At 40.0% G+C, this 26,038-nt stretch overlaps 1 protein-coding gene across 5 annotated transcripts in view; it reads right to left on the reverse strand.

Annotated features, from left to right (window-relative positions):
• LOC124776856 (zinc finger protein ZFP2-like) overlaps positions 1–26,038 on the reverse strand; it is a 112,424-nt gene that overhangs the window by 31,664 nt on the left and 54,722 nt on the right. For all 5 annotated transcript variants that reach the window (XM_047252031.1, XM_047252027.1, XM_047252029.1 and 2 more), the window contains one exon: positions 19,237–19,569. In XM_047252031.1, coding sequence (XP_047107987.1) covers positions 19,237–19,569 — 333 coding nt within the window. The remainder of the gene's footprint in view (positions 1–19,236; positions 19,570–26,038) is intronic.

Genomic DNA, 26,038 nt, shown 5'->3' on the forward strand with positions numbered 1-26,038 from the left:
TGACCAAGGACTCGCAGCAGTCCCACTAAATGCATATGTCTCGGGATGATGACTATATACATGTTCTTGTTAGTCTCCAGTCTGACAACTGGTTTGATGCAGCTCTCCGTGCTACTTTATCTTGCGCAAGCATCTATGTCTCCAAATAACCACTGCAACCTTCATCCTTCTGAACCTGCTTAATGTATTCATCTCTTGGTCTCCCTCTTTGATTTTTATCCCCCACACTTCCCTCTGATACTAAACTGGTGATCCCTTGATGTCTCAGAATATGTCCTATCAACTGATCCCTTCTTTTGGTCAAGTTGTGCCACAAATTTCTTGTCTCTCTGATTCTATTGAAGACCTTCTCATTAGATAAGTGATTGACCCATCTAATCTTCAACATTCTTCTGTAGCATCACATTTCAAAAGCTTCTATTCTCTTTTTGTCTAAGCTGTTTATCATCCTTGTTTCACTTCCATACATGGCTACACTCCAGAGAAATACTTTCAGAAAAGACTACCTAACACTTAACTCTAAATATCTATTTTTGAGAAATGCTTTTTTTGTCATCACCAGTCTACATTTTATACAATCTCTACTTCAGTCATTATCAGTTATTTTGCTGCCCAAACAGCAAAACTCATCTACTACTTTAAGAGTCTTGTTTCCTAATCTAATTCCCTTAGCATCACCTGATTTCATTCGACTACATTCCATTAGCCTTGTTTTGCTCTTGTTGGTTTTCATCTTCCATCCTCCTTTCAAGACCTGTCCATCTTGTTCAACTCCTTTTCCTAGCCCTTCGCTGTCTCTTAACACAATTACAGTGTCATTGCAAACCTCAAAGATTTCATTTCTTCTCGCTGAACCTTAATTCCTACTCCAAATTTTTCTTTGGTTTCCTTTACTGCTTGTTCAAAGTACAGATCGAACAACATCAGGGATAGGCTACAACCCTGTCTCACTCCCTTCTCAACCACTGCCTGTCTTTCATACCCCTCGATTCTTATAACTGCCAACTGGTTTCTGTACAAGTTGTAAATAGCCTTTTGGTCCCAGTATTTTACATCTGCTACCTTAAGAATTTCAAAGAGGGTATTCCAGCCAACATTGTCAAAAGCCTTCCCTATGTCTTCAAATGCCATTCTTATAAGATAAGTCGTAGGATCAGTATTGCTTCATGTGTTCCTACATCTCTCCAGAATTCAAACTGATCTTCCTCAAGGTCAGCTTTTACCAGTTTAGAATTTTTATTAGTATTTCACAACAATGAGATATTAAACTGATAGTTAAGTAATTTTCATACCTGTCAGTACCTGCTTTCTTTGGAACTAGAAGTACTATGTTAATCATGAAATCTGAGGATATTTGCCAGTCTCATACATCACACCAAATGGAAGAGTATTGTTATGGCTGGCTCTCCCATGGCTATCAGTAGTTCTGATGGAATATCATCTACCACCTGGACCTTGATTTGATGTACATATTTCAGAACTCTGTCAAATTCTTCTCACAGTATAATATCTCTCCTCTGATCTTCATCTACATCCACTTCCCTTTCTATAATATTGCCTTCAGCAAACACCTCTTTAATTTTCCTGCATGCAGTATTATCTGTCTTTCTCCAAGTGAAATATCCTTCTACACCTATACATTTGTCCTTTAGCCATTCCTGCTTAGCCATTTTGCACTTTCTGTCAATCTCACTTCTTAGATGGTTGTCTTCCCATTTGCCACATTTTTAAATTTTCTCCTGTAAATCACTTAAATTCAATACTTCTTGTGGTATCCAAGGATTTCTACTGGTCTGGTCTTTTTACCTATTTGGCCCTCTGCTGCCTTCACTTTCATCTCTTAAAACTACCCATTCGTCTTCTATTGTATTCGTTTCGCCTGCTCTAGTCAATTGTTGCCTAATCCTCCCTCTGAAAGTCTCAACAACCTGTGGTTCTTTCGACTTATCTGGGGCCCTTCTCCTAAATTTCCTACTTTTTGCAATTTCTTCAGTTTCAATCTACAGTTCACAACAAATAATTTGCGTTCAGAGTCCACATCCACCCTGGGAAATGTCTTACAATTTAAAATCTGGTTCCTAAATTTCTGTCTAACCATCATATAATCAGTCTGAAAACTTCTCATGTCTCCACATCTCTTCCACATATATATCCTTCATTTATGATTCTTAAACCAAGTTTAAGCAATGATTAAATTATGCTCTGTGGAAAATTCTACTGGGCGGCTTTGTCTTTCATTCCTTTCCCCCCAGTCCATATTCACCTACTATTCTTCCTTCCTTTCCTTTTTCTACTATCTAACTCCAGTACCCCATGACAATTAAATTTTCGACTCCTTTAACTATCTGAATAATTTATTTTAGCTCCTCGTACATTTCTTTAATGTCTTCATTATCTGTGGAGCTAGTTGGCATGTAGACTTGTACCAGTTTGTGGTGTCGTGTCTTACCTTGACTACTATAATGCGTTCACTATGCTGGTAATAGTAGCTTACCCACATTTCTATTTTCATATTCATTATTAGACCCTCTCTTGCATTATTCCTATTTGAATTTGTATTTATAGCCCTGTATTCCCCTGAGTTCTGTTCCTCCTGCCACTGAACTACACAAATTCCCACTATATCTAATTTCAACCTATCCATTTCCTTTTTTTAAATTTTCTAACCTACCTGCTCAATTAAGAGATGTAACATTCATGATTCCATGTTAGTTGTGTTTCTCATTATGAAGACATTCTCCTGAGTAGTCCCTGCCTGGAGGTATGAATGGGGGCTATTTTATCTTCTATATATTTTACCCAAGAGGACACCATCTTCATTTAACTGTACAGTAGAGCTGTTCACAGTACCATCACATCGAGGCTGTTTTTGTTGATGTTACAAGGCCAAATCAGTCAATCATCCAGACCATTACCCCTGCAACTACTGAAAATGTTGTTGCCACTCTTCAGGAACCTCACATTTATCTCGCCTCTCAACAGATAAGCCTCAATTGTGTTTGCACCTATGGTACAGCTATCCGCATCACTGGGCCATGCAAGCCATCTCACTGATGACAAGGTCCATGGTTCATGGGGCGTACCTGTACATAGTATAACTTAAGGTTCCACATTACGGTTTTCTGACTGTATGTAAAGAATTATCTCAGAAACTACTGTAGGGATTTTGATATGGTTTCACTAACAGATAAACTGATTCACAAGGCTGATTTGTGTGTATAATTTTTTAACGCTATGCCAGACAAGTCATCTGACCATAGATAATTAGTGCAACTCATGGAAAATTGGGGCAGGTTGCTGTTTATTTACTGATACTGATCTGTCAGCAGTGAATATTTCTGTGTGTGTGTGTGTGTGTGTGTGTGTGTGTGTGTGTGTGTGTGTGTCTATAATATTACTTTGCCCATGGCCTTGCCACAGTGGTAACACTAGTTCCCATCCGATCACCGAATTTAAGTGCTGGATGGATGACCATCCAAGTCTGCCGAGCACTGTTGGCAAGTGAGGTTCCCTTAGCCCTTGTGAGGTCAATTAAGGAGGTACTCGAGTCAGAAGTGGTGGTCCCAGTCATGAAAACTGACAACGGCCAGGAGAGTTGTGTGCTGACCACATGCCTTTCCATACCCACATCCATTGACAACATTTGGCTGACCTATCGGTCAATACCATTGGGCTTTCCAAGGCCTGTTCTGATGGAGTATAGTATTAATCTATGTCAGAAGTATTTTAATAGATTGTTGTTATTTGAACCAATAAAATGTCATCCACAACATTAGGATCCAGATGACTGTGATGTTTGGTAACAACCAAACCTGTAGCACTGAAGTTCCTTTCACTAGATCTGCTTGAGGCTGGAATACACAAGATGCTCTTAGCTACACCTGCCAGAGATGGCACTTTCATTTCATGTTCTTTCCACTATCAAAGAATATCAGTTTCTGACTCTGCATCTTTTTCAGTGGTAGTGACTGAGAGGTACAACAATACTTTGCAGTGTTTGTCTGTATGGTACAGACTTCTCACACACCTCTGCAACTTCTACAGTTGCGGCAGTTTCGATGGGCATGGTGTAATTTCATGTGAACCATGAGTAACTAGACAGAATGGATGTCACAATTTGTAGGAACAGTCACTGATAAACATGTTCCACAAGCAAAAAATATTTGGCATATTTAGATGTCACTCCCCTGAAATGTTCGCATGCAGAGCACCAACTTCTTGCAAAACATTATCTCTATCTTATGTGCTCAGCATCAAAAGATCATGATATGGGGGACACAAAAATGTTATGATCCTGTGGTAAAAGTGCACTTTAATCTTCTCATTACTTCTGTCCATGTAATTTCTGCATCTTAATTTAAGTATTGCCAAGGCATCACTATCTAATTCATTAGGGCTCAAGTGCTCATCCAGAAGTTTACATCGCCAAAGTAGCACTAAATGGAGAGTCAGATAGTTGTCATGTTCTAGATCATTACTAGCTTGTTTGAATGGCTCAAGGAACATTACAAGCTCATGTACTCTGAAGTGTACTTAACTCTTTTTTTAGCAATCCCTAACCCTCAATCAAATGATCATGTACTGAAACTGCAAGTCGGACAAACTGTTTGATTGGACTTTGATCTCTAGTTTCAGTGGTTTTGCGAGTCTTTTCGAAAAGCCAAGTCTCCTACAATGTGCCACTAGTGCTTTACACAAGTTTACTTTCTCTCCTAAATGAGTTAGCTCTGCTTGTGACGTTTAAAACTCTGACATGAAAGTATAACAACAAAAACAAACAATTTTTGACAAAATAAGGCAACTAGATACATTTAAAAAAATCTACTCACAAAGTGGAGGCAGAACACACACATAAAAGATTATAATTAGGCAGGCTTCTAGAACCAGTGGCTCCTTACAGCAGAAGGGTTGAAGGGGAAGAAAGAGGAGTGAAGGAAAAGGACTGAAAAGGTCTAGGAAAAGGCATAGATTTCAGGAAAGTTACCCAGAGGGGTACTGCGAACGGCTGAAAGCAAGGGGAAACTACAACCGTAATTTCTCCCGAGGGCATGCAGCTTTACTGTATGATTAAATGATGATGGCGTCCTCTTGGGTAAAATAGTCCCCCATTCGGATCTCCGGGCGGGGACTACTCAGGAGGACATTGTTATCAGGAGAAAGAAAACTGGCGTTCTATGTATCGGAGTGTGGAATGTCAGATCCCTTAATCGGGCAGGTAGGTTAGAAAATTTAAAAAAGGAAACGGATAGGTTAAAGTTAGATATAGTGGGAATTGGTGAAGTTTAGTGGCAGGAGGAACAAGACTTTTGGTCAGGTGAATACAGGGTTACAAATACAAAATAATAGGGGTAATGCAGGAGTAGGTTTAATAATGAATAGAAAAAATAGGATTGCGGGTAAGCTACTACAAACAGCACAGTGAACGCATTATTGTGGCCAAGATAGACACGAAGCCCATGCCTACTACAGTACTACAAGTTTATATGCCAATTAGCTCTGCAGATGATGAAGAAATTGATGAAATGTATGATGAGATAAAAGAAATTATTCAGGTAGTGAAGGGAGACAAAAATTTAATAGCCATGGGTGACTGGAATTCGACAGTAGGAAAAGGAAGAGAAGGAAACGTAGTAGGTGAATATGGATTGGGGCTAAGAAATGAAAGACGAAGCCGCCTGGTAGAATTTTGCACAGAGCATAACTTAATCATAGCTAATATGTGGTTCAAGAATCATGAAAGAAGATTGTATACATGGAAGAACCCTGGAGATACTAAAAGGTTTCAGATAGATTATATAATGGTAAGACAGAGATTTAGGAACCAAGTTTTAAATTGTAAGACATTTCCAAGGGCAGATGTGGACTCTGACCACAATCTATTGGTCATGAACTGTAGATTAAAACTGAAAAAACTGCAAAAAGGTGAGAATTTAAGGAGATGGGAGCTGGATAAACTGACTAAACCAGAGGTTGTACAGAGTTTCAGGGAGAGCATAAGGGAACAATTGACAGTAATGGGGGAAAGAAATACAGTAGAAGAAGAATGGGTAGCTTTGAGGAATGAAATAATGAAGGCAGCAGAGGATCAAGTAGGTAAAAAGACGAGGGCTAGTAGAAATCCTTGGGCAACAGAAGAGATACTGAATTTAATTGATGAAAGGAGAAAATACAAAAATTCAGTAAGTGAAGCAGGCAAAAAGGAATACAAACGTCTCACAAATGAGATCGACAGGACGTGCAAAATGGCTAAGCAGGCATGGCTAGAGGACAAATGTAAGGATGTTGAGGCTTATCTCACTAGGGGTAAGATAGATACTGCTTACAGGAAAATTAAAGAGACCTTTGGAGAAAGGAGAACCACTTGCATGAATATCAAGAGCTCAGATGGAAACTCAGTTCTAAGCAAAGAAGGGAAAGCAGAAAGGTGGAAGGAGTATACAGAGGGTCTATACAGGGGTGATGTTCTTGAGGACAATATTATGGAAATGGAAGAGGATGTAGATGAAGATGAAATGGGAGATATAATACTGTGTGGAGAGTTTGACAGAGCACTGAAAGACCTAAGTCGAAACAAGGCCCCAGGAGTAGACAACATTCCATTAGAACTACTGACAGCTTTGGAAGAACCAGTCCTGACAAAACTCTACCATCTGGTGAGGAAGATGTATGAGACAGGCGAAATACACTCAGACTTCAAGAAGAATATAATAATTCCAATCCCAAAGAAAGCAGGTGTTGACAGATGTGAAAATTACCGAACTATCAGTTTAATAAGTCACAGCTGCAAAATACTAACGCGAATTCTTTACAGGCTAATGGAAAACTGGTAGAAGCCGACCTCGGGGAAGATCAGTTTGTATTCCGTAGAAATGTTGGAACACGTGAGGCAATACTGACCCTACGACTTATCTTAGAAGAAAGATTATGGAAAAGCAAAACTACGTTTCTAGCATTTGTAGACTTAGAGAAAGCTTTTGAAAATGGTGACTGGAATACTCACTTTCAAATTCAGGGGTAAAATACAGGGAGCGAAAGGCTATTTACAATTTGTACAGAAACCAGAGGGCAGTTATGAGTCGAGGGGCATGAAAGGGAAGCAGTGGTTGGGAAAGGAGTGAGACAGGGTTGTAGCCTCTCCCCGATGTTATTCAATCTGTATATTGAGCAAGCAGTAAAGGAAACAAAAGAAAAATTCGGAGTAGGTATTAAAATCCATGGAGAAGAAATAAAAACTTTGAGGTTCGCCGATGACATTGTAATTCTGTCAGACAGCAAAGGACTTGGAAGAGCAGTTGAATGGAATGGACAGTGTCTTGAAAGGGGAATATAAGATGAACATCAACAAAAGCAAAACGAGGATAATGGAATGTAGTCAAATTAAATATGGTGATGCTGAGGGGATTAGATTAGGAAATGAGACACTTAAAGTAGTAAAGGAGTTTTGCTATTTAGGGAGTAAAATAACTGATGATGGTCGAAGTAGAGAGGATATAAAATGTAGACTGGCAATGGCAAGGAAATCATTTCTGAAGAAGAGAAATTTGTTAACATCGAGCATAGATTTAAGTGTCAGGAAGTCGTTTCTGAAAGTATTTGTATGGAGTGTAGCCATGTATGGAAGTTAAACATGGACGATAACCAGTTTGGACAGGAAGAGAATAGAAGCTTTCGAAATGTGGTGCTACAGAAGAAAGCTGAAGATAAGGTGGGTAGATCACGTAACTAATGAGGAGGTATTGAATAGAATTGGGGAGAAGAGGAGTTTGTGGCACAACTTGACTAGAAGAAGGGATCGGTTGGTAGGACATGTTCTGAGGCATCGAGGGATCACCAATTTAGTACTGGAGGGCAGCGTGGAGGGTAAAAATCGTAGAGGGAGACCAAGAGACGAATACACTAAGCAGATTCAGAAGGATGTAGGCTGAAGTAGGTACTGGGAGATGAAGAAGCTTGCACAGGATAGAGTAGCATGGAGAGCTGCATCAAACCAGTCTCAGGACTGAATACCACAACAACAACAACAACAACAACAACAACCCGGAGGGGACACTTATCAGACGGGATCAGAAGGAAAGACTGATTTTTGGGGATTGCACCAGACAAGATTTGAAAACCTGAGAGCTTAAAAGTAGAAGACAGGGTAATATCCAAGACAGAGACTACTGCTTAAACACTGTGCACTAGTTAATAAGAGTGAAAAGCTAAGTGCACTGTACATAACGGAAGAGGGAGGGTGGGTGGCGAAAAAGACAGGTAAGAAATTGAAAGATGTAGAAAACCAAAATGGAGTGAAGAAAGGAGTTGTTACTGTGAATAATGTTTGGTTGGTTGATTTGAGGGGAGTGGACCAAACAGCGAGGTCCCATCGGATTAAGGAAGGATGGGGAAGGTAGTCGGCCGTGACCTTTCAAAGGAACCATCCCAGCATTTGCCTAAAGTGATTTAGCGAAATAATGGCTGGCCGGATGTGGGTCTGAAGCATCGTCCTCCCGAATGTGAGCCCAATGTGCTAACCACTGTGTGAAGAATGCTCAGGGAGAAGAAATTAACTTAAATTAATGCCAGGTGGGTGGCGAGAACCAAGGACATGTTGTAATGCTAGTTTCCACCAACGGAGTTTTGAGAAGCTGGTGTCTGGGGGAAGAATCCAGATGGCATGTGTGGTAAAACAGGCACCAAGGTCATGATTGTCATGTTATACAGCATGCTCTGGAACAGGATATTGCGTGTTGTTAGTATACACCTTCTGCCTACGCCCATTCATCCTAACTGATAATTTGTTGGTAGTCATGCTAATATTTACATAACAGTTGGTATATGACGTGTCATTTCACAGTTGGTTCTCCGTTTGATAGTATATGTTTTGCCAGTTACAGGGCTGGTATAGGTGGTTGGTAGTAGGTTGCATACGGCAAGTTCTGCAGTGGGAACGATCACAGGGTAGAGGCCACAGGGTAGGGAAATGTGTGCAGAAGGAGCATTGAGTCCGACAAGAATATTGCAGAGATTGGGAGGGCGATGAAAACATATTCTAGGTGTGATGGGCAAAATTTCAGGCAGAATGGATCTCATTTCAGGACATGATTTTCATCATGGCCTTGTCAAAGCAGCTGATTAATACATTCCATACCAGGAAAATACTGGGTGACCAGTGACTTGCTCCGAAGTTGTTTCTAGGAGCAATCAGCAGTACCCGGATTGGAAGTGAAGGCCCAGGGAATCTGCTTTTGAACTAGGCTGGTGTGGACAGAAATGTGTAGCTGGCAGATGTCATCCATGTACCTAAAATAAACCAGGGTCTGAAGACTTATAGATCCCAGGAAAGCCCTCTCAGAGAGACCTATGAAAAGGTTAGCATAGAAAGGAGCCATCCTGGTTCCCATGGCCGTACCCCTGATCTGTTTGTATGTTTGCCCCTCAAAGGTGAAGTAGTAGCTGGTAAGTAGGAAGGATGTCATAGGTTTGGAATCAAGTGGGTACTGACTGAAGGAATGTTCAGCAGCAGACAGACCATGTACATGGGGGATGTTGGTATAGAGGGAGATGGCATTGGTGGTGACAAGGAGACATGCACAGATTTCAGATGACCTAGGAAATGGTTGGTATCTTTGATATAGGAGGTAAGTCTTTGTACTATGAGTTGCAGGTGCTGATCAACTAAGGCAGATATACATTTGGTGGGTACTTTGAAGCAAACAACTATAGGATGGCCAAGATGATTGGGTTTGTGGATATTAGGAAGAGGGTAAAAGGCGAGGGTGTGTGATTTGGGTGGGGTGATAAGTTCTAATGGCAGATGCTGTATATAGAGACATCAGACAGCTGGCATAGACCTTCACTAACATACTCCTTTCAGTCAAGTACCACAGTGGTAGATCCTTTGTCTGCTCGGAGGATAATGATGGAGTCATCAGTTTTTAGGGAATGCAGAGTGTGGAGTCATGTTGTAGGAATCTGAGGGAGGGCTGCAAAGCAATACTGGATGTGAGGAATCTTGGAAAGCTTGTAAGAAATGATTTTGAGGTGGTGATGGTGGATCAAGTTGGGATTGCAGTTGGAACTGTTCAACACAGGATCAATGTCAGGTTTGCTGTTGGAAAGGTTTTGGGATTGGGCTGCAAAGTGATATTTCCAGTTGACATTACATGAGAAGGAAAGTAGGTCCTTCACCAAAGCAACATGATCAAATCCAGGTTTAGGGCTGAAAGTGAGGCCCTTGGAAAATTTATATAATTCAGGAGGGATAATGCTTCAGACAAAAGGTTGAAGACACTGTACTGTTATGACTTGTTCTTGTGATTACAAGTTATATTTTGGTCTTGCAGGCAATGGTGAAGGCTGTGAAATGTTCAGGAGCTTGGTAAAAAGTACGCTTGAGCAAAGTGTTAAACCATGACAAGTGCAAAAACGTCTTGTGAAACCTTTCAGAGTTGCCACTGTAGTAGAATCTCAATCTGTTACGAAAGGTGCAGACTTCATTGCGTCCTCAAAAATTGTAAAGGACTCGAAATGGCGAACAAGCTCCAATAAAATTTTAGCTGCTGTTCTTTCCTCATCAGGCAATTGACATTGATCTATGTCCTTTTCTCTTTTGACGGAAAACAAATGTTTCCTCAAGGTAGAAGTACAGTAAACAAGAATGCAACAATTTTGTATGCACTGTACAAACTTTTTATGTTTTGCATCTGCAGTGTACAAAAGAGCATTGAACTTTTCTACTTGTTACTCTTCCTAACCTGGAGCACATTTGAAGTTAAGTAAACATCACATAATTTTCGTTCTACCATCCTCTGGCCCGTGGCGTGCACAACCACACAAATGCAACGGTCGGCTACCGTGACAGAGTTAAACAGCGCCTGCAACTTAGTACCGGCACGTTCCGCCAGCCCGGCGCTAGAGGCGTTCCAGCCGAACATTCCATCAGCTCACGTACACTTCTTACTTCTTAGATTTACTTGCAGGTTGACCGTTGACACATAAAAACTAAGAGAAACTTTTATGACCTCTCACTTGTTGAAGAGTGTCTACAAACCCTCAAACATTTCTTGAACATTACCGGATAGACCAGTCTCAGAAAAATTATATTTAAATGATTACTGATGTTTCAGTATACTATAAGACACTTTAATGTATTTCTACATCAGGGGCAATATATGCTTTTATTTTGCCCATTAACTATACACTAGCCTGGATTCGTTCTCTCTGTAGACACAGTAGCTACTTAAAAAGTCAACGTCACATCACTGGATGCAATTACATTTTACACATATTAGTCCTGTCTTTTGACGTCTCTCTAGTATCAGTCTTCATAGAGTTACGAAGCAAGTGTGTCTACTCTGCTTAATTTGCTCTTAAAGGAACACATAGCAACAATATGACATGTACACTGAGGTGAAAAAAGTCTTGGGATCCCTCCTATTACTGTGTTGGACTTCCTTTTGCCTGCCATAGCACAGAAATTCAATGTGGCACAGACTCAACAAGATACTGGAAGTCCACTGCAGAAATACTAGTCATGCTGCCTCTACAGCTGTCAATAATTGTGAAAGTGTTGTTGGTAGAGGATTTTGTGCATGGAGGAGGAGGAGGAGATTACTGTTGAACGTCCCGTCAACAACGAGGTCATTAGAGACGGAGCGCAAGCTCGGGTTGAGGGAAGGATGGGGAAGGAAATCGGCCGTGCCCTTTCAAAGGAACGATCCCGGCATTTGCCTGAAGCGATTTAGGGAAATCACGGAAAACTTAAATCAGGATGGCCGGAGACGGGATTGAACCGTCGTCCTCCCGAATGCGAGTCCAGTGTGCTAACCACTGCGCCACCTTGCTCGGTTTTTGTGCATGAACTAAACAATTAATTATGTCACATAAATGTTCGATGCAATTCGTCTCGGGTGATCTGGGTAGCCAAATCATTTGCTCGAACTGTCCACAATATTTTCCAAATTGGTGACATGGGCCCCCACTGTTATGAAGCCACAACGAACTTGCACAGTGCCTTGACAACAACTTGGGTCTATGGCTTTGTGGGATCCTACCATCAGCTCTTACCAACTGAAATCTGGACTCATCTGACCAGGCCACAATTTTCCAGTCATCTAATGTCCAACTGATATGGTCATGGTCCCAGGAGATGCACTGCAGGTGATGTCATGCTGTTAGCAAAGGCACTATGTTGGTCACCTGCTGCCGTAGCCCATTAATGCCGAATTTTGCTTCACTGTCCACATGGATATGTACATCGTTCATCCCACATTGATTTCTACAGTTATTCCATGCAGTGATGATGGTATGTTAGCACTGGCAACTCTACACAAACCCTGCTGCTCTTGCTAATTAAGTGAAGGCCTTCAGCAACTGTGTTGTCCATGATGAGAGGTAATGCCCGAAATTTTGTGATCTTATCACATTCTTGAGACTGTAGATTGCAGAATATTGCATTCCCTTATGATTTCTGAAATGGAGCGTCCCATGTGTCTAGCCCCATGTACCATTCCGCATTCAGAGTCTGTTAATGCCCATCATGTATCCATAATCAGGTCACAAGCTTTTTCAAGAGAATCACCAGAGCACAAATGACAGCGCTGCCAATGCACTGTCCTTTTATACCTTATGAGTGTAATACTACTGTCATCTGCACATGTGTATCACTAACCCATGACTTTTGTCACCTCAGTGTACAATGGACTTAGTGGTGTTGCAGCTGATGTATTTTGATGTCTTGAAGAAACTTTAGTTGAAAATATACATTTTTTAAAGAGAAGCATACCTATTTTACTGTGTTGGCATTCCAACTTATCTAACAACAAAGTGAGAGTGTTACAAGGTAAAAGGTTTCATTCCTCGCCGATCATCTTGAATAACTGGGTAAGAAAGAGAGCCTGCTTCATAGTCTTCATTATTTGCCATCACTTACATGTCATTTTTATAATTCCACACATTAAGAGAGATTTACATTATTATTACTATTATTATTCTTAGTTATTAATTCTCTGTTGAACCTTATTCAATCATTACTTATTTATTTATTGGAGGCCACACTATCCAAGAAAGTTTTCGTTTACTCAACTAACACAATTCAGTAAACTTGTATCAAGTAGTAATACGTAGAGTGACAATTACAACAATATGTATATGAGTTAACACAGATAATTAAATGATAACTACTTTACCTAAATGCATTATAAAAACAGTAAACAATCTTATTACAAATATGGTATGTGATTTGACAGTGAACAACCTGCGATACATGTTGTCTGATAAATCCACATTTGAGTGTGCATTTATTGGTTTAACAACCACATGCATAATGGTAAAAGAAAGAATCAGTATGTAGCAACCACGAGTCTGAGATGCTTGCTATTATGTTGCTGACACAGCTCTGCATCTTGTGGAGGTGAGCTTAATACCTTTTGATTGGCACAAATCTAAAGCAATGAGATTGTTTTAACTGATCTGGAAGTATGGAGAATGAAGAGTCATTTTGATTCAGATTGGGGGGGGGGGGGGGGGGGGGGTGGCTTACTATGATCTACTCTTTGTTGCAAATGTAATATGGCACCTGTTAAACTGACTTCTGTTTTAGTTGCTAATATCCTTTCACAATTCAACAATTTAAATTGGCATTACATTAATCACTGACTAAATTCACTGTTCCAGTCTCAAAATCGTCATTTGAAAAGTTCCTAGATCTGCTTTATTATCTACATTTAATTGCCAATAGTAAATTAATGTTCTAATTATAACTAGTAGCTAATCTGTAGGATTGCACAACTGCTGCATTAAAAATACTGACCAGCCAGAACTAAACCTGGAAGTAGTAGTCATGACTCCTTGGACTGTGGAGTCTTTAAAATGGTATCCCTGAAGTATCACATTTTCTTGTCAAGTATATTTATAGTGTGAATGTGCATATAATTCCACGTTGTTGATGTCTTGTTCAAAACTGTCATAGTCTGCATTCAGCCCTGCATCACACAAACAGCATTGCTGTGTATCACCAATTTGTTCTATGATACCAATCACAATTTTTAGGGAACTCTAGTACTTTCTGCTCCTTAAAGTTCTGAACCAGACAGCCTCAGTGAGATAATTTGGTCTTATAGATTTTTCTAAGATACCTAGGTTTCTGTGATTGTTTTTTGGTGAACCTGAATTGTGAATTTTCCATATAATTTGAAACACAAAATCAATGCCCAAATTCCCAACAGATTTGGCCTATGTATAACCAAACTGAACCATTTATTCCTACTGCTTTGCAGTCAGTACAAAGCGTAGAGTTAATGGCACACTCACGAGTGATCAAGTTAAAATTTCTCTTACACTTGCAGCTAACAAAATTAGTATTCAATATTATGAGAAGGAAAGTTGCTACTGATCATATAGCAGATATTCTGAGTCACATACAGGCACAACAAAAAGATCTTCACACTTAAAGCTTTCGGCCAATGGCCTTTGTCAACAATAGACACACATATGCGCGCGCGTGGGCGCCCACTCAGGCAACTGAAACCACACTGCAAGCAGCAGTATTAGTATTACTATTCGAACTATTATCTTGTAATGCTGACAATAAATGTCCCCATAATACCCAATTATGCTCCTGGTACGAAGTTGCTTTTACACTCCTGGAAATGGAAAAAAGAACACATTGACACCGGTGTGTCAGACCCACCATACTTGCTCCGGACACTGCGAGAGGGCTGTACAAGCAATGATCACATGCACGGCACAGCGGACACATCAGGAACCGCGGTGTTGGCCGTCGAGTGGCGCTAGCTGCGCAGCATTTGTGCACCACCGCCGTCAGTGTCAGCCAGTTTGCCGTGGCATACGGAGCTCCATCGCAGTCTTTAACACTGGTAGCATGCCGCGACAGTGTGGACGTGAACCGTATGTGCAGTTGACGGACTTTGAGCGAGGGCGTATAGTGGGCATGCGGGAGGCCGGGTGGACGTACCGTCGAATTGCTCAACACGTGGGGCGTGAGGTCTCCACAGTACATCGATGTTGTTGCCAGTGGTCGGGGGAAGGTGCACGTGCCCGTTGACCTGGGACCGGACCGCAGCGACGCACGGATGCACGCCAAGACCGTAGGATCCTACGCAGTGCCGTAGGGGACCGCACCGCCACTTCCCAGCAAATTAGGGACACTGTTGCTCCTGGGGTATCGGCGAGGACCATTCGCAACCGTCTCCATGAAGCTGGGCTACGGTCCCGCACACCGTTAGGCCGTCTTCCGCTCACGCCCCAACATCGTGCAGCCCGCCTCCAGTGGTGTCGCGACAGGCGTGAATGGAGGGACGAATGGAGACATGTCATCTTCAGCGATGAGAGTCGCTTCTGCCTTGGTGCCAATGATGGTCATATGCGTGTTTGGCGCCGTGCAGGTGAGCGCCACAATCAGGACTGCATACGACCGAGGCACACAGGGCCAACACCCGGCATCATGGTGTGGGGAGCGATCTCCTACACTGGCCGTACACCACTGGTGATCGTCGAGGGGACACTGAATAGTGCACGGTACATCCAAACCGTCATCGAACCCATCGTTCTACCATTCCTAGACCGGCAAGGGAACTTGCTGTTCCAACAGGACAATGCACGTCCGCATGTATCCCGTGCTACCCAACGTGCTCTAGAAGGTGTAAGTCAACTACCCTGGCCAGCAAGATCTCCGGATCTGTCCCCCATTGAGCATGTTTGGGACTGGATGAAGCGTCGTCTCACGCAGTCTGCACGTCCAGCACGAACGCTGGTCCAACTGAGGCACCAGGTGGAAATGGCATGGCAAGCTGTTCCACAGGACTACATCCAGCATCTCTACGATCGTCTCCATGGGAGAATAGCAGCCTGCATTGCTGCGAAAGGTGGATATACACTGTACTAGTGCCGACATTGTGCATGCTCTGTTGCCTGTGTCTATGTGCCTGTGGTTCTGTCAGTGTGATCATGTGATGTATCTGACCCCAGGAATGTGTCAATAAAGTTTCCCCTTCCTGGGACAATGAATTCACGGTGTTCTTATTTCAATTTCCAGGAGTGTAGTAACTAAAAGTAAAGAAATTCTCCAGCTGTAAAATGATGGTTTCTGCAGAATTAAAGATCAAACGCTTTCCACCCCTCCTCCTATTATTGGCCAAACAATAAAGATGAAAATTTGTTCTATCAAGTACCTTCTACTGAAACTCCACTATAAATGGTTCAAATGGCTCTGAGCACTATGCGACTCAACTTCTGAGGTCATCAGTCGCCTAGAACTTAGAACTAATTAAACCTAACTAACCTAAGGACATCACTCACATCCATGCCAGAGGCAGGATTCGAACCTGCGACCGTAGCGGTCGCTCGGCTCCAGACTGTAGTGCCCAGAACCGCACGGCCACTCTGGCCGGCAACTCCACTATACAAGAGAGCTTTAGCAACAAGCAGAATGGGGCAGAATATTGTGACATTAACAGAGCACAATGTGGTATCGTCAACTCTCGCTGCTTATAATATAAATTTCAAAAAATGGCTCTGAGCACTATGGGACTTAACTTCTGAGGTCATCAGTCCCCTAGAACTTAGAACTACTTAAACCTAACTAACCTAAGGACATAACACACATCCATGCCCGAGGCAGGATTCGAACCTGCGACTGTAGCGGTCGCGCGGTTGCAGACTGTAGCGCCTAGAACCGCTTGGCCACTCCGGCCAGTATTTAAATTTCACCAACACCGATCTGGAAGATGAATTGTCACAACATAACCACAAGCTAGTTTTGTCCTGAAACATTCTATAGTCAACATAGCTAAAAATATAATTTCTGAGGCACCACCAATAAACTATACAGCAATGTATTTCTAAGTGTACATTTACTCACAATAGAGAGTTCTGTTTATGTTCATTTAATTTAATAGGATGATTATGTTGACAATAAGCAAAAATTCTCCTACAGAAGAACAGTCAACTTCATCAACTGTCATTGCAATTTTATTAGTTTCCATATTTACCACACAGCCTGTTCTAATCTAATCTACTCCTCACCCTACATACTCAATACCTATTTCAATCGTTCTTCCTCCAATCCACTCCTAACTCACATGAAACCAATCACATCAATTATTTCCCATAACTGATGATGCATCCATCCATCAGTTTTCCCACAATTTCATTTTCTCACTATTTGTTTCATGTTTTCTACCTTTTCCTATTGTTCTTTGCACATTAGCCTTTTTCGTGATCTGGTTCTTAATAAGCTCATACTCTAGATAGCTACTGGATAATCACCCCACCCGCTAAACAATCTGTGGCACCATCTTTGACAGAAGCACCTCAAAACCGAAATGGCTCAGTTTTTACAGTCATTTCGGTTTTTTTTCCATTAATGGTTAAATTAACCTGTTATGGGATACTCCTTACAATATACTTTTGGAACATATCGAAGACATTATACAAATAAAGCCTGTCTTCTCTTAAGATAACATGAAGATCACTGTGATAAACATTTACATCAACTCGGGAAACTTCACATTTAATTTTATTGTAAATACAATACAGTATGCATTATATCCCACCTTTATTAAGGAAACCATAATTTGTTCTCAGTTTTTGCAATTCAGATCACTCAGAAGTTGAGAGCACTATAAGTAAAACACATATGTTAAGTCATACAGAGACCTGCTCAAAAAAAATAATTGCTTCCTACCACTAATAACAGAAGTTACATTTTGACAATCAAGAAACCACACTGCATGGGGAGTGGGTGTAGTAGGAGGCAAAATAAAATCAAATATGACCCAATACTATACAGTGTAGCATCAGCTGTACGGAAACATACACATTTATTACTTGGAAACTTACCATGACAAAACAGAATAAATTAGTAATAAAACAGGAGTCTAGTTTTTATAGTACAATTTTATAAAACATTGAAAGGTGTGCAAAAATAAATCAATTTCGAAGTTATTTAAACCAATTTTACTTACAAACTGAACTACAGACATAAAAAATTACAAATTTCACAACATTTAACACCTCAAGGAACAAATCATTCAATTAATTCCTGAATGACCACACTTCACTTCATGTAAGTAATGAGAAAACAGTAATAAAAAACAATAACACAAGAATTGTGGTGGATTTGTCCATTTTTCTCACCATTTGATATAAAATACAAAAGTAACAAAACTGCATTACACATGCAACAGTATTATTTTAATGTGAGGCTTATAAAAATTACAAATTTCACACAACTCCATACCCACTCCAAACACTGTAGGCAAATCCATGACATGACCAATTTCACAAGATTCAAGTGTAGTAAGTCATTATGGCTGCAACTATCCTGTTTTGAAGTATGGAGTGAAGTAACTGACACAAACGTAGCTCTACATATTATTTGGTTTGCAGTTTGGTTGTAGGTAGGTCTCTACTTTTTGTGTTAAAATATAAACAAATAAATAGCAAGTTTAAAATGGTATAATGTAGACTGACACTACAAATGGCGGTAACACAAAATTAAACAAAGGGTGCCTGCAAAGACGGAACACACAAAAAATGTCCATTCCATAATAACAAGTTGTTATAAATAATTATCTACCAAGCAACATGGTAACTACTGCAGAGATTCCAAAAGTGAAGGCACTCTGCTAATCTTGTGTCAATATATATTGTAAAATGATGGGAAAAAGTCTATGAATTCGTAGACACAATATCATCAACTAAGATCTTTTTTTTTTCTAATCCATTATGAATCATATCACATTACTTCTCTAACATCACATTTCTTAAATATTTCACACAGTTTCAACACCTAATACTGTAAACATAAAGAGCACAACAATTCAAAGTGTACTGGGGTAAAAGGGGGTTATTTACATATGAAACCTCAGAAATCTTGAGTAAAGATAATTACTTGTTATGCAGTGGAGTCGCTGCACAATGGTACACACAGACAATAAACATTTCTTCTTTAGTAATTACACACATAATTATTTGCTAAAGACCAAATTAAGCAAACTATGTTATGATAACAGTTATACAATGAGACAATGGCAAGAACTTATAAAGTGCACTTGAATCTTTGTGAATTGGGTCATTATGTTGTTTTGAGTGTCATCCATTTGCATTCATAAAGGTTGTTACTGCACAAAGTTCTTTGGTTCATACTTAAAATTCTTGTTAGCATAATCCTCTGTTATTACAGGTCATTTGTGTTATGTCTGCTGAAGACCCAAATGATAGGACGTAACATGCCTTAGAAAGTCCGGACGCGCAAATGTCAGCCCACACTGGTGACAAGGAAAAGGCCTCTCGCCAGTGATGGGTGGGACTGGGTGTTGTGAAGTGCTCAGTTTTGGCTTGCTTAGTGCATTCACAGGCTCACAACTGATAGCACTTGAAGGTCTGTCACCACTGCCTCCACTTCCTACTCCACTGCTGTGAGCCCGCTTATGCTTAGTAAGTTTTCCAGACTGTGAGAAGCACTTTCCACATTGCTGACACTGGTAGGGCCTCTCACCGGTATGGATGCGGCGGTGCTCTGTCAACTGCGAAGTTCGGGAGAAAGCCTTACCACACTCTTCACACCTGTGTAACAAATCGTAAAAAAAAAAAAACTTTAGGTCTTATCAGGAGAAGAACAAAAATCAAATGAAGACATGAATGACGTAGTATATTCTAACTTAATTAACAAAATATGGTCAACATGTTCTTCAATTTGAGATTAAAAGAAATCAGGGGACTTCACAACAACTACAGTCAAATAATTTTTCTCCTGTAATAAATTAAAATGGAAATAAAAGGTAACGGCATGTCCAACACACACAACAATACTCTAATGACACTGATAACTGTAGATAACATAGTATGAAACTGTTATTTCCTGACATGGTCAGTGTGAAGACAACTGATGTGCCGTGTCTAATCACAAGATTGGGTGAAAAAAACATTGTCAGCAATATAACGCATGCTTCCACATGAAAGCAACTATAGGAAAAGTTCTGCATGTTACAAACCAATGAAACACATCATAAGCAAAGCCTTTCTTACTCAAACATGTAAGAATGTCACACAAACTGTACAATAACGTTGTACCACTTAATAACAAGGTGTGTTATGTACCCAATGCAGAGCAGTAAACAGGCTATTCACTGATCTGTGGTGTCTGCTCACTGCACGTAACACATTTGTTATTAAGTGTACTGTGCACTGTGTATGACATTCTTATATGTTTGAATAAGAAAGGTTTTGCTTACATAATGTTTCATTGATTTGTAATATACAAAACTTTTTCTGTGAAAACTTTCTTGCATAAGGATATGTTATACTGATATAATGTGTCTTCACCAAATCTTGTGATTAGACACTGCACTCATTTTACCAAATGATCTGAAGGTGGCTTATTGCTCTGCCAAGACTAATAATCAATGATTGTTAAAATATTGTGATCTGGACTATTAAAGGATTTTAGTCTGCCTTGATAGCTGAGTGGTCGGTGCGATGGAATGCCATGCTATGGGACCTGGGTTTGATTCCCTGCTGGGTTGGAGATTTTTTCTGCTCAGGGACAGGGTGTTGTGCTGTTGTCATCGTCATCATCATCTCATCCCCATTAACGCACATGTCGCTGAAGTGGCATCAACTAAAAACACTTGCACCAGGTGACCAGTCTGCTCAATGGGAAGCCCTAGCCACACAACATTTCATTTCAAAGGATTTGATATAAAAATGTGTAATGCGTAATGAAATGATTTACTTCCAACTGATAGGCTGCCTGCACAACAAGCTATTCAAAAAGAATTAAATTGGTAGACGACTCAAATCACTGACACTTGTTCCACACTGATTGGTAACACAGTTCTGAACATGGTGCTACTGTGAAGTGACAGAAACTGCAGTCAACATGTATGATCTTGGAGGATTCAAGGTGCTGACTGTTACTACACTTTAATATCTTTTTGTTACACTCTATTTGTTTGAGTAAAAATTTAACATCAAAAGGAGATGTGATACTGTATTATTATTAAAAGCACATAAAAAAACACTAATAAAATTTTGGGTTCACCCATATGTCCAGGAAAAAGTAAGCTGCAGGCTATTTGTGGCAGATAAGGAGCTGCAACAGAGTTTCAAAATGCATAACTTTCTATAAATACCTAAACAGTTGCAGTGATTTAGTACAGTTTATGTATCTACTTATAACCCAGTGTAATACAGAGTACAAATTACAGCAGAGGAACTGACAGTCACTCTGAGGTAAGGAAGTGCTGATTTAATTTGTGTGTACAGTAAATGTTCCACACAAAGACAGTTCACAAGTGTTTCCACTTTTCCTTAGGTCCAGGCAAAAATATGAACTCATGCCTACAAACTAACAAGAAAAAAATAATTACGATATAAACAAATAACTGAATGCATCACTGTGAAGAACACAAAAACAGTTATGGTATCTTCTGAACAGTATTGGTGCAATGAGTGGTAAACATGTCTGAATTGAAAAATTAATAATCAGTGGTTTAACATACTTCATTTACAAATCATACCACCCTATTTTGTTAATGGCACATTATGATGCTGTCACGAGGAATATTCCATGCTATAGTAACCAAACACTGAATAACACACAAATTACCATGGATAGTAATGTACAATGAGAATAATAGCCCCTTCCCATATTATTTTGTAGTCTATGAAGTACAGGGTGTTGATAACTAAACTTTCACTATTTGAGAGAGACCTCATGACTAATGAGTGATTGTATGACAATGAAACTTTGTGGAAATATTTGCAGGGACATGTGGAAAAGAAATAATGAAAAGAAAAATACCACGAAACGAATACGTTTCAATTTCCACATGAGAGGACAACGTTTGTTAATTGTGCACGATGTTTATGTTCTATGTTACAAACACTGCTCAATGTGATGAGCACGACAGCCTGGACTGGCATTATAGATGGCAACAATAACTGCTTTAACAATCTGCGTTGCACTTGGCTGTCAGCCTCTCCCAGGAACAATTCCCAAATCACCAGTTAATTCGAATTTCCGAATCATGTTCTTCAACCTCAGCAAGTATAGAGGACCTCTCCATATTCCTTTAATGTGTTGATACTCTCAAAGAGCAATAGCACTATTGCTGTTATTTTGACAAAACAGATTTACAAGTAAAGCCCTGCACATGTTGTTCAGACACATCTTCGATTTCTGCAGCTGTAATGCACACTGATGCTTGTGTTTCAGCCTCAACACCGCTTAATGGCCAAGTCACTGTGCCAACATAACTAACAATGCAAGCCCTGCAGCACACATTCTGAACATCATTTCTATAAAGTTGGGTACCCATATAGTAAATAGTTTTCCATCTACACTGGCTCAAGTACCGAAAATTTGATTATAACTACCTTGTATATGTAGTGTATTAAGCATATTTCTACAAAAGAATTATATTATCACATCTATTCAATATCCTTTCTACAAGATGACAAAGACCTGCATCTTTCTCCTGGTGCCTGGAACACTTCATTTCTCCAGTGACCTTACTACAGAAGGGAGTAAGTTCTTTCATATAATCTACACAGATCCCAATTGAAACCCATTAAGCCCAGTGATCTTTTCTCTAATGAGGAATGTCTGTGGATCTTCAATTCTGCAACAACTCATTTGCCATGTTTACCATTAATCGCACTAATAATGAGATACATTTCCAAATAAATTATGGATAACATGAAAATAATAAAACAAAATTAATCAAATAAAATAATTTTAATGAAATTTAGACAGGAAGAAAAATGATTCAATGCAGAATGCAGTCCGAGAGGTTTGTTATTAAACACTTCTCCATTCTAATGCACTTCCTTTACAGGAACTACAATTGCTGACCACCAGCAAACAAGACGCCAACTTATTGCAAAGTGATTACTTATGGGTTTCTAACAGCACACTGGCAGCATTACACTGAATCACACAGAAAGTGACTTCCAAGTAAACTGTTATTGACTTGCATCACACATGAGTTCCCTCTGGGTCGCCGCGTATATGGATAGCCTTACTCAAACACACAGGTATAATTTCTTTTTCTTAGGTTATGACAGCATCCACAGCTGTGGTAAACATCTTGAAAGAAATTAGTTTCCTGCATTGGCTGTTTCTTTATATCCATTTTATTTTGTATACTATGCCATTTTTGCAGTGTAGCCATTTTGAAGCAAAATTTTTAACCCATTAAACATACATCTTTTGGGATACAGTTGTATAATTTCATGGGCAGTGTGCAGCTGGCTGGGCTTCAGAGTTGCAGCCGTGATATCCGTTTCTGTACAAACCATAGCAAACAGACAAGCCATTTACTAGTGTGAGGGAGCATTGAATTCCGTGCAGTGACATGATGTTGCTGCACACAATTTTTGGCTGTGTGCTATTGTTTTCACAGAAACGGATACCATGGTTGCAGCTCTCAAGCCCGGCCAACTGCACATCGCCCCTGAAATTATATGACCAAAAAGATGGTGTTTATCTGATTAAACATTTTCTTTGAAAATGGCTACGCAGCTGAAATGTCACAGTATACAAAATAAAATGCATATAAAGAAGCAGCCAATGCAGGAAAACAATTTCTTTCAAGATGCTACAAAGCCTAGTTTTTACTATGAGCATAGGATGGGGTCTGATGCTTGTGTAAGTCTACGCATTGATGCACATAAACGTCTGTGCACCTATAAACATGTTGAAAGTCGCCCTCTGCAAATAGTTTCTAATGTATGGAATTTCTTAAGTTGCTAAATTATGTGCTGAATTCACTAAATGCAGTACCACCCAGCTGTTTAGACCCATAACATAACTTTGTTGTGTTGTGTGACATCATGGTGGCGCGGCGTATTTGAAACGGATTGTATTCACAGAGGGCACGTTGGACTTCGCAGTGGCACTCTCTAGTATATGATATTTATGTTTCTAAATTGATGGGAGTGCTGTTGGTGATTCACTGTACTTCTTGAATGCTGTTTGTGAGAATACTATTGAAAGAGTTTGTGTCAGTTTGATGAGTTATTTTGATGCTGGCAGTTATGAGTAATAGACTAGTTTTCAGATTCAGAAGTATAGGTTGGTGGTTTGCAGCACTTTCGTTTTGTATACTGGTATTCTGGTTGCTATGGGTCTATTTATCAATTGGCATTTTTTATTTGTAATTCATTGTTGCTATGCGAGTTTAGATACTGTCATTTGGAGGTAGTGAGTGGAACTGTGGATGCTACAAAATAGAGTGTGAACTGGAGAAATCTGAACATTTCCAACATATTCTTCTGCCTGAGCTCAATAGGCAGGCAACAGCAGCGGAGGCAGCCAGAAACATTTGAGCCACATATGGAAATAATGCCATTGAACAGATCACGAAAAGAAAACAGTTTTATTGTTTTAAAGTGGATTGTATTGACATTTGTGACTCTCCACTTTCAGGAAGACCTTCGATGTTCGATAAAAATAATTTCAATGCATTAATCCACAATGAACCACATCAGTGTATTCGAGAACTGGCAAATGTGATGAACTGTGATCATTCTGCGATTGTACGACACTTGCATGCAATTGGGGAGATCTAAAAATCTGGTGCATGGATACTGCTCTGCATGTGCACATATGTGCATCTCTGCTTGCTTGTCATAAACTGGCTTGTGAATGACACTATCATTATCCTGTATAGTTACTGGTGCCGAGAAATGGTGCCTTTATGCTAACATAAGACAGAGATAGCTATGGTTGAGCCCAATCAAAGCAGCAACCCCCCATACAAAGACCTGCACACATTCACAAAAGACAATGATACGCATCTGATGGAACAGCAATGGTGTGATGTAATACAAATTGCTTCCCTGAGTTGTAACCATCACTGCTGACATTTACTGCCAACAACTGAGGTGTCTTGCAGATGCAGTTCAAGAACAATGACCAGGAAGACTGCGTGAAATGATGCTACTCCATGACAAAGCCTGCACATTTTTTGCGAGACTGACAAAAAACACTATACAGGAGCCTTGTTTGGGGAGTCATAGCGCACTCACCATATTCATCTGATCTTGTGCCCTCTGATTTTCTAGACACTATTGAACAATCTTCAAGGAACTTCCTTTCCACATGTAAATGGGTTCAACCTTCAAGGAACTTCCTTTAAAATGGGCTCCAAACATGGCTCAACCAGTACTTCGCCACAAAACCTTGTGATTTCTACAGCTGTGGAATCGAAAAGTTACCTCAGTGGTGGCAGACTTTCATAAATAATGAAGAGGAATACATTATCCATCTGTGACCAAAGCCTCTGTTAGGTGTATCTGTTGCTTCTATTAAACTTATGGAAAAACACTACAAACTTATTCACCAACCCAATATTAGTGTGGTGTGTTCTTTACAGTTGGCAATTTAATTTTATGTTTCATTTTTCAGTAACTATGGATACGACAATGAAGTTCATGAGTAGGACCCTGAATGCTGCAATGGAGAAATGCAAGTTGATTACAATTAAATTCCTACAGTTGTTTGGTTTAAGTGGTGTTTATGTGAGGTGTTATGTTTGTGGAGAAGGTGTGAGACTGACCAAAAGCTGCTGCATCTGGGACGAGGGGCCACGACATGGGCAGGGACAATGTATAGTTTTCTATTCAGAGAGGTTACTGGTTTGAAAAATTAGGGCTGGCCATTTGGAAGACTGTATTGATGAAGCAGTATTTGTGCTAGCACTGATTTTGAAGCTATGCCCCTCCGCCCAGCTTTGTGTAGGCTCAATGTATCATGGCCTTCGCTGAGTGAAATTTCTGTCAAGTTTTTTACTAGACTTTTTTATTGTGGTTTTCTTGATTTCTGAGGATTTTGTTTGTTTAATTTTTGCATTAGTATTTGTTTTGACACATCTTCATTATTAGGATTGTAATATATTTAGTTTGTTCCTGCCCCAAACCCCATAATTTCCGCAGTTGTCCCATTGGTCACAAGCCATTTCTGTAATTAAATATTTTTCATTGTATTTATGACTGCTCCCTTGTGTAATGGGCAATGTTATAATTGGCA

This window comes from Schistocerca piceifrons, chromosome 2 (assembly GCF_021461385.2).
Source record: "Schistocerca piceifrons isolate TAMUIC-IGC-003096 chromosome 2, iqSchPice1.1, whole genome shotgun sequence".
In the NCBI taxonomy this organism is placed as follows: Eukaryota; Metazoa; Arthropoda; class Insecta; order Orthoptera; family Acrididae; genus Schistocerca; species Schistocerca piceifrons.